General features: G+C 43.7%; 1 protein-coding gene across 2 annotated transcripts in view; it reads right to left on the bottom strand.

The window, feature by feature from the left end:
* Positions 1 to 1,921: 1,921 nt before the first annotated feature.
* The window catches only part of ccdc102a (coiled-coil domain containing 102A), a 38,565-nt gene continuing 30,005 nt past the window's right edge, over positions 1,922 to 10,481 (bottom strand). For both annotated transcript variants that reach the window (XM_017478764.3, XM_017478766.3), the window contains exons 7-9: positions 6,906 to 7,076; positions 6,392 to 6,495; positions 1,922 to 3,517 (exon numbers count right to left, since the gene is read on the bottom strand). In XM_017478764.3, coding sequence (XP_017334253.2) covers positions 3,376 to 3,517; positions 6,392 to 6,495; positions 6,906 to 7,076 — 417 coding nt within the window. In that variant the 3' untranslated portion in view covers positions 1,922 to 3,375. The remainder of the gene's footprint in view (positions 3,518 to 6,391; positions 6,496 to 6,905; positions 7,077 to 10,481) is intronic.

Here is a 10,481-nt window from a genome sequence, read left to right as displayed (position 1 = left end):
TTAAAATCTAAAAAATAAAGTTGAATCTGATCAATTTCCACAAACAAACTGAAAGCGTACGTGCAGGCGGGGGGTGTGTGTGTGTGTGCGATGTACAGGACTGTTTCTGTTCGAAGGTATATAGCTAAGACTGCTAGAAGAGTGAAAGGGATTATGGGAATTAAGGATTAAAGGGATTACAGACACGCAACAACATTTCGGCTCCTTTCAGGGATTTCTCACGGCGGCTGCAACCTGGCAACCCTGTGCCCATGAATCCGTTTCCTTAAACAGTGTGTGTGTGTGTGTAAATACTTTCAGTTTTATATATTATTAAGACTGAATTAGATTAATCATGAAAACAGAAATAATATGATGTAAATAGGATGATGTAAATACATAACGCAAGACAACGGAGCGAGGTTTCGTCGTCTCCGCTCATACTCTGTACGAGTTCTCGTCAACATTAGTCCAGAGAGAGGTGTGTGTGTGTGTGTGTGTGTGTGTGTGTTTTCTGCAGTGACGAGGATAAAAAATAGAAAAAAATCATTGTGCATGTATTTTTGTCATTAAAAGTCTCCAGTTAAACGTCTTTGTGTAGAAATGAAGGTGGAAGTGTGCTGAGATTTTCAGAGGGAGGTGTGCGCGAGGTGTGCGCGAGGTGTGCGCCTCTGATGGCGTATGGATACCACAAAACCTGCATGGAAGTGTAAAGTAACCGGAACTACTTTTTACCTTCGGAAAGTTGGGTAAAAGTTTGTAAGAACAGCTCCTGGAAGTTCACGTGGGTCTCGGCGTCCCCGTGTGGCACAGCTGCAGGTTTCCGGGTCTGTTTTATAATAATAATAATAATAATAATAATAATAATAATAATAATAATATCGTTCAAACATTTTTTACCTGAAGAAAGAAAAAAAAGAAAAGGCCCAAGACGTGTAATCTAAGGCGGAAGAAGTTCCTGTTCTTTTCTCAGCACAGGGAAGGGAAACGAGTCTAAATCCTTCTCCCAGCGCTTCATGAAAATCAAATGATTATAGAGAGTGAGTGTGAGTGTGTGTGTGTGTGTGTGTGTGTGTGTGTGTGGGGAAAGTTTAAAGTCGGGATCTAAAAGGCAGCAGATTGTGATGAGACTGGTGTATGATTCTCTGCAGAACTCTAGAGAATTCTCAGCACGTCCACGTGTCCTGCTGGGTCTGAAACGCTAACGCTGCTCGCTCATGTCCGCTTCACTAGAACAGCTCATTAACACACACACACACACACACACACACACACACACACGAGACGTAGAGCAGGCGGAGGAAGCGGGCGGGCGAGTGAGCGTCCAGGACTGGCGCTGATGGAGCGTTTACTGCAGGTGTGTTAAAGCGGCGTGCCGCAGGAGTCCAGCGCTGAACAGCGTGCGGTGTTTAACACACCTGAGTCAGCGTGATGATCAGCGCACGGCCGAGTCAGCAATCACACACACACACACGTTCAGTGTATGCCTCACAATGCTCACATGACTGTAGTAGTCTTTATACTGTATTTTTTTTATTTTATTTTTTTTAAACATTCTACTCCTTAACGTTCTTCAGACTCTTAATATTAATAACTTTATATTCTATTAATATTTAAAATGTAACAAATAGTTGAATAAATAATAACCGAGTATATAAAGTAAGGCAGTTACTCACAGTTGGGACGCGGTGTGAAGCGTAAATAAAAACAGAACGCAGCGATCGGTCAACCTCGTAAACCCGTACGTTCTTCACGACAGGACGCAGAAAACGCAGCAGGTGATTAAACAGAGGAAATGTCCCGCTTTAAGGAAATAATACACGTGATGTTGAATTCGATGGCTGCAACACGTCTCAAAAAAGTTGGGACAGGGGCAAGAAAAGGCTAAAAATGTGTTTGGTTTAAATACTTCAACACGCACACACACTTCAGTCATAATAAAAACACACACAGCCTGCGTTTATACACACTTAATATTTATAATGCTGAATACAAAAAACCAACGACTGTAATACAGAACAATTTACGTAAGAAAAAAATTATAAATATTTGTCAGAACGACGGATAAAAACGTCCCGCTGAAGAGGAAGAAGGGAATAAGTCAGAGTCTGTTTTGGTCCACGTTGTGGGGGATGGGGGGGGGGGGGGGGGGGGGGGGGTGATGTTGGTCCAGGACGCGAATATGGGTTTATTGCTTAAACATTAAAATCAGGACGGACTGGAGCTCGACGTCCGAGTCGTGACGCACCGAGCCACCGTTAAAGAACTAAAACGCCAACCGGGGCAGAACACTGATCACCATCCCGCACGTGTGAAGGGAACGTCACCAGCAGGGGGCAGCAGACTGGATTTATAACTGAAGGAAAAAAAAACAAAAAAAACACGCCCGCAAGGGCGTGGAGCCAACCGAGTCCACACTGGATTACGGAAAAGCTGAAGCGCTGATCGAAAATGACACTACAGGGGGAAAGTTACGATTTATAATTAACGCAAAACCAGGAATATATGATTCATGATCTCAACAGCCAATCAGAGAGCTTGCTTTCTCTTCCATCGCCTACCAGCACTACTGAGGTCCAATCACTACCAAAGGCTCAGGACACGCCCCAAATCCAACGATGAGCTAGGTGTGTCAGAACTCCGACACCAAAACAGAGCGTTTCAGTACCCATAATCCCCCACACACATACACACACAGCAAAGCAAATCACCATGGAGATGGGCGTGAACCTGGAGAGAACGTTTACACAGCACACAGAACCGACGACGATGACACGACACCGCATTCGATACGAAGAAATATAAAAGCCGGAGCGGAACACAGAAAAGTCGTATAGAAAGCTGATGACGCGTGGAGTGATGACGCTTTTACGCTGGGACAGTATGAACGCTATGGTACGGCGGATTGTGGGTGGAGCTAGAAACGGCGATTGCTGATTGGTCAGACAGCGTGTTCATTCGAGTCTGATCTAATCTAAAGGTTATTCGTCTGACTGAGATTTATGTCTTCATATTAAACAATAAAACACAAATCAGACCCTGTTGTTTGTGTTCAGTGTTAAAACCAGGAAATGATGTCACCACCCCGCAAGCTCCACCTACTCGGACGGGTACCGTTACGCGATCTTAAACAGACACGGGGTACCTGTACGTGTACCGTAGCGTACCGTACTGCCCGGTGGAAAAGCACTGTCATCAGGGTCAGAGAGCAGGAAATGTGTTTGATGCTGAGGTCACTTCCTCCTCCAGTTCCTCTGCTGCTCTCTGTACAGGAACCGCAAAGGAACCGTTCTTGTATCGTATCTGAGAGACACGGTTCCGCATCAGAACCTGCCACGTGTCCTGTATGAGCCAGACGGGTTAAAAGGTCACAGTTCGGATATTATGGGATGGCGTTCAAGGGATCTGTATCTGCAGCTCTTCCTCCTCGTCGTCGGGGTCGCTGGCCGGGCGCTCGGGGTCATCGGGGCAGAACCGCGACGAGGACGACGACGTTCTCATCTTCCCAAACAGGCCCGGGTTCTGCTGACGCCTCAGCCTATCAGAAAACGGCAATAAATAAATAAATAAAATCAACAAGAGGGGAAAACGTGTGATCTGGAATCTTTTTAAATGTAAAATGTCAGACTACGGAACGCTTGGATTAGTTCCCGTTAAGGTTCCTGTCGCTCTACAATAGGAACATTAACAGGAATCGGTTCTGATGAATTGCTGGGTTTTAGTTGATCAGAACCTTTTTCAGGATTTCATAACTAAACTTTAACAATCATTTGAACTACGGTCCAGGAATTCAAATCAGACCCGGTTCCTCCAGCGGGAACCTAAAAGTTCCTGATTTCTAAAACAGGTTCCTGTCATGGAAATATGAACAGTTTTTTTTTGGTTTTTTTGAGTTCCTCTTTCCGAGTTGGTACTTTATTGTGGATCGGGAACGACTGTAGAGGAGACTCTTAAAAAAAAAAAAAAAAAAACATTTGTAAACGGTGTTTGAATCTGCAGCACGTTTCCACAACACACCGGTTTGCTGTTTTAAGTGGAGAGACAAAAAAAAAACAAAAACAACAACCTGCAGTGGGTTCTTCAGGTGGCGTGTGTCTAAAAAAACAAGACGAATAAAAGGAGTGTGTGTGAAGTGGTGCTTTGTGCGTGTGCAGCAGGTCTGCAGCGACACTGACGTCAACGCCGTTTTCATGAAACGAAGCAGAACCCATAAGGAGACGTGTTAATGCCGGCTACCCGAGGTCCCATCCTCACCACGGCGAGTTCTCCGAGCCACTAAAAATAGATAAAAATATCTACGGGATGATTTATTAGAGCGAGAGTCAGGAGAACCGAGGTGTGTGTTTTGTGATGATTCCACTTTAATTTACATTTACAATGCAATCTGTCTTCGTGCAGTCGCTCTGAAATCTGTGCTTTAGTGGACAAAAATAAAACAGGAGGTAAAATACAGCATGCTGAATTCACTGAAACACACACACACACACACACACTCCTCTGTGCCCAGAGTAGAATATAGATGCTGTGTCTCTGTACTACTTTGTGCAGACACGACATCCTAATCCTCCAGATACCTTTCAGCAAACAATACCTGCCTGCCGGATAAACCCGCCCACACACCAGATAAACCCGCCCACGCGACTGGATAGACATGCACCGGGTAAGCCCGCCCACACACCGGATAAAACACTTGCTTTAAAGGGGTCGTGAACTGCATTAAAGAATTTTTTTTATAATGTTCTCTGAGGTCCACTTATAATGTTAGCAAGATTTTTACATCAATAAACATCATAATTTAGAAGTAACAGACTATTTCCTATCCTGTTTTCGACCCTCTCTTTGAAACACTCTGTTTCGATAAACGTGGAAGTAAACGCCCACTTGTTTCGCTGACATTCCACAAGATTAAATGCAACTATAAACGGATAAACAGTATGACGTGTTCTTTAATAAATCCCTGTGGTGCAAGAGGAATAAAACACTCGTGGACAAGTCGTTATAGGAAAATAATCATCTTCAGGGTGGTAACGGTAACTCCGCTTCATCACACTGACTTCACCGTCAGGGAAAGAGACGTTAATCCCACCGTGACGCATGTCTTCAGGCAGCGATCTCTCAGATTCCCCACATATTTTAGCATTTTAAAAATCTTTAAAAAGGTTTAATGCGTTATATTTTAGATTAATACAAGTTTGGTCCTTAGGGATCTGAAAAAGTCAGCTCTTGAATTCCATCTCTATCAAGTGAGTCAGATCAACTGACTCAGTTGAACAATAAAAAAGGTGGATCTGAAAGAGTCGACTCGTTTCAGTGAGTCAGATCACTTAACTCGGCTCACCAATAAGTCGACTCTTTCAGATCCAATCTCTTCCCAGTGAGTCAGATCATTTGACTCGACTCACCAATAAGATTCGACTCTTTATTTCAGTTCCCAAATGGCCAAACACTGATATTTAAATTTTACATTTATCACCCTACAAAACTGGCTTCTCTTCCGTCACCGTGAAAACCCCGACCAGAATCCTCTTCTGCCAGGCCACCCTCGGTTTCCATAACAACCGTGGACACATGCTCCATCTGTCACGAGACTGGCTCCACCCTCTTCTGCATTGCCATGACTACATCGAACCCTGACCTACCAGCTCTCCTAATGTTCTCTCTCACACTCGTTTACATCGTATCCTTCTCTCTCTCTCGCTCTCTCTCTCGCTCTCTCTCTCGCTCTCTCTCTCGCTCTCTCTCTCTTCAGGGCTTTCTCACTCTTTCTCTCAGTCTCACTCTCCTTCTGTCTGCTTCTCTCGGTCCATCTTTCTCTCTGAATACACTGCTGATGATATTATTATTATTAAAAAAACTACTACTACTACTACTACTACTAATAATAATAATATTTATTTTAGGTAATGTAAGGGTGCCACCATTTAATATACATTTTATTTTATTAAGAGTGATAGTAGCTAACAAAATGCTAACGCTAAAGTGTGTGTGTGTGTGTGTGTGTGTGTGTGTGTGTGTGTGTGTATTGAATCATCTGCCTGATGGGGGGATTCAGACTTCAAGTCTCGCTGTTACTACGGTAACCAACGGCTAGGCAGCTCGGGGTTGGCTGCAGGGAAGCATGAGCCAGAATGCAGGGAGCTAGAATGTGATGTGTGTGTGTGTGTGTGTGTGTGTGTGTGTGTGTGTGTGTGTGTGTGTGTGCGCGCGCGCGTGTATGCGTGCGCAGTGAAAGGACTAAACAGTGCACACTGCAAAAGCAGCCTGCCAGCTGTGGAGGAAAAAAGACTGATCAAAATGTCACTGATCAAAATGGAGAGCTACTGTGTGTGTGTGTGTGTGTGTGTGTGTGTGTGTGTGTGTGTGTGTGTGTGTGTGTGTGTGTGTGTGTGTGCGCGCGTGTGTGGTGTTTTACCTGGATTGTAGATGCTCCAGCTGAACTTGAAGGTTCTCCGATTGCTCCACTTGCTCATCCAGAGATCTCTGCAACTTCCTGCTCTGGTTACGAGCATCATCCAGCTGAAACACACACACACACACACACACACACACACACACACACACACACACACACACACAGAAACACACTAAAGATCATCAAAAGTGTTGACAAAGCAATGTTCACACAGAGTATCTCTTTAAGAAAATATCACCATGTGCCATGATGTCACCATGAAGTAGTGGGCGTGGCTTATTTGCTTATTTTATTGACAGTCCGGCTTTTATCTGATTTTAAGAGGGCCGATGAAGGGTAATGTCAGAAACCGTTAACTGAAGTAAAAGTAGACCAACGTATCGATGAAACAAGTTTAAACTAAAAAAAAAATATCAAAATAAAATCTGGACTTGTGTTGAAGATCGGATGTAAATTACGGAGATTAACGCGCACGCCATTCAGGGCGGAGTTTTCCTTTAAACAGGACGCTAACCTCATCCTCGGCCTGACCCAGCTCCTTCTTCAGCTCCTCCACCCTCAGCCTCAACTTCTTCACCTCCGCTTCGTGCTGCTCCACTCGCCGGTTAGCGTGAGCTAGCTCCGCAGTCTTCTCCTGGTACTGCTTCTTCACCTTGGTGTGGACGTGACGCAAGTCTGATAGCTCCTGCAACACACACACACACACACACACACACACACAAATAAAATAACATATTTAATAATAACAGAAGCTTCGGAATACAAATAAACTGAAATGAACCCCGTCTGTAAACGTGACGCCGTCACCTGCAACTCAGAAGCAGTTTATTTTTCCTGGTTTAATATTTGTGAGAGAAAAAAAAAGCGAGGTTCTACTTGGAACCCTTTCGGAAAGGGAAACACTTTTTAGGGACGACAGACGAATCCTTTCAGGGCTCTATAAATTTTCCAAAAACAAAGAATACAAATCGATTCGTTTTTATTGCCACGTTTCAACGTTCCTGCAGAAAGTGTGCGAGATGGATAGAGAGCGAGCGCTGCGTGTGAACGCATTTATAGCCGCTGTGAAAAGGCTTGCTTTTCGGTCTAATATTAAAAAGAGGAAATCTGAGATCTGAAACAATTAAGTGTGGCAAACATGCCAAAAAACCCCCCCCCCGAAGAAATCAAGAAGGGGGCAAATACTTTTCCAAAGCGCTGTACTTTTACACACAAAAAAAAGTCAGATGATGAGGTTCATTAACGCTTAAAAAAAAAAAGAAAAAAGAAGTCATTTTAATTCTTTATAACGCTACACGCTAAAAAGGTTAGAAGCCCAGGGTTCCGAGTAGAAGCTTTTCAGAAACTCTTTCTGCCAGGAAAACACTCTGTTGTACATAGAACCTTTTAAGGGTTCTCCCAGAACAACAACTCAAGAACCCTGGAGAATTATATTTTCACTTTTCGAATTTTGTTTGAAGATCTGAAACAGTTAAAGCACAACGAACTTGCAAAAAAAAAAAAAAGAGAAGAAATCAAGAAGGGGGCAAATACTTTTCCACAGCACTATTAGAAAGGGTTCTGAAAGGGTAGAACCTTTTTTAGAGGTTATTTTTTTAAATATATTTTAAGAAAGTCAGATTTTACTGTACAACCTTTTATATTTATATTTGTTTATATAGGTGTTTATATTTTCACTTTTTAGTGTGGTGTTCTAGAGGGACAGAAGAACCCTGAGCAGTTCTTAATTAGGGACCGCTTTAAAATCAGAACGATTAAAATTAGACTAAAAGCAAAAACAAAACAAAACGAACAGAACGAGACGCGTCTCATCCGCGGACTGCGAATAATCGTCCCTCGGAAAGGTTTCGGCGTGCAGACGCGTCCCGCCGAGCTGATAGACGTGTTATTAAATGAGAATAACGCGCACCCCTCTGACGGTGCGCAAACAGCTGGATCACATTTGGGAGGGAGAACTGAAAATCGCCGAGATCTGATCTCGAGATCAGACACGCAGCGTAAAGAACACCAGGTTCCTCACGGGGGACCTTCCGGAATCTCGCCACTTTTCCTGTTTTAATAAAACGTCACTGAGAGACGAACTTCCTGCTCTGATCGTCCTTCATCTTCACACTGATCGGTCCGACCTGCTTCCAAAATCATCAGACTGAAAGCGGACAGGAAGGAAACACGTCTCTCTTCACGCCAAAGCTACTAAAACTGAGAGAAGCGCGAGTCTTCATCATCTTCATCATCATCATCTTCATCATCATCACTGAGCTTCAGTTCTGAATAAATGATGGCGTGAGCCGGTGTGGGTACGCCTCTATCCACTCTGACAAAACAGCAAACAGGCTGACTCACCACACACTCAATGACTCACCACACACACACACACACACATACACACACACACACACACACACACACTGCAGATTCCACCACATCAGCAAGCATTACTTAAAAAAATAATAAAATCACAAAAACAACAAAATGCTGAGACTCCTGGATTTCAACCGAAACTATTTACACACTGGCAAAATTCAAGAGCACGTAAAATACTGAAGGAAAAAAAAACACTGAAAAAAAACACCCCTCAACATTAAGAAAAACTTTTAAAAACCACTCTATATTTAAAAATATGAAGAAAACACTCCACATTAAAATACTACAAACCCCTCTGTATCAAAAACAACAAAACTCTATGTTAAAAAGTTCTGAAAAATCCTCCACAATAAATAAATACTAAACAAAAAAAAGGGCAAAAATACGACTCTACATTTACAAAACGCTGCAAAATCATTCGTATTATAAATAAAATAGGGGGAAAAAAAACAAAAAAAAAACAACACGCCACGTGAAAAATACTCTACCTAAAACATCCTTCAGGAACACGGGGACCGGGAGCGAGGACGGCGCCGGCGCACCTTACGAGCGGGAGAATGGACAAAACGTTACCGGAGGGAGATGGGAGGGAAAGGGGGCGGGGCTTACAGGCAGGGAGGTTAATACAGGAGAGTTCAAACCTGTCAATCATTCCTGACCTCCTCATCAGCTGTTTAAGTATGGGGGGGGGGAGCGGACTGCCGTTTCAGCGCATGTTGGAAAGTGGAGCTCGTGAAAGTCGGCAGAGACGAGACGGACTTTACATATTCATCTTTTCGTATTTTCCATTTCGTCCTAACACCCCCCCCCCCCCACACAAGCCATAACTAATTAAAACTAATTAAACACATAAAGCTTGTTGAATGATAACTGAGGTAGATCGAGAACACACACGGTGAACGCCCACACACTAAGCCCCGCCCCCTTTCCCTAATCCCAGTGGTTGATGTTTTGGTACAGGAAACACACGCTGATTTAACAGGTTCATGTTAAAACCATCCCGAGAGCTAAATTATTACATCATCGTATGAGGCTTCTTGATATGTCCCCCCCCACCCCCACCCCCCCCCACACACACACCCCCTGACGGCCTTTAACGGATGATGAAAGAAGAGAGATGAAAGTGGGGGAAGAAGCAAAATGGAGCTCAGTAACATCAACAATTTAAGAAAATAATTAAAGCAGTAATTTCTATCATGATGTCCTGCATCAGCATAACAGCCAGCTGGGGAGAGATACCGAGGTGTATTTACACACATACATACATACGTGTGTGTGTGTGTGTGTGTGTGTGTGTAAGTAAACGTCCCAAGCTGCAGTGTGTTATTGATTAGGCAAAGAGGACGTGTTCCAGTTGTGTTTTACTGAAGAGAGTAAAAGACAGGTCACGGTCTCTCTCTCTCTGTCTCACTCTGTCGTACGTGTGTGTGCGCGCGTGTGTGTGTGTGTGTGTGTAGGTAAACAGTGTTTTGCAGAATCAGAGTGAGTGATTAACTCTAATCCCACAGGGAGACGGCAAAACAGTCTGATCGGAGCTCGTCTGGGACAAAACAGGTTCTTTACATTAAATCCGTTAATTAACAGTCTGGCACACACAGAGAGAGAGAGAGAGAGAGAGAGAGAGAGAGAGAGAGAGAGAGAGAGAGAGAGGGAGGGTGTGTGTGTGTGTGTGTGTGATTGAGTGAGTGAATGAGTGCGCACACACGCGTTGCAGTGCTACATTTAA

The sequence above is a fragment of the Ictalurus punctatus genome, chromosome 10 (assembly GCF_001660625.3).
Source record: "Ictalurus punctatus breed USDA103 chromosome 10, Coco_2.0, whole genome shotgun sequence".
Taxonomy (NCBI): Eukaryota; Metazoa; Chordata; class Actinopteri; order Siluriformes; family Ictaluridae; genus Ictalurus; species Ictalurus punctatus.
This window is presented reverse-complemented; position numbering and strand designations above follow the sequence as displayed.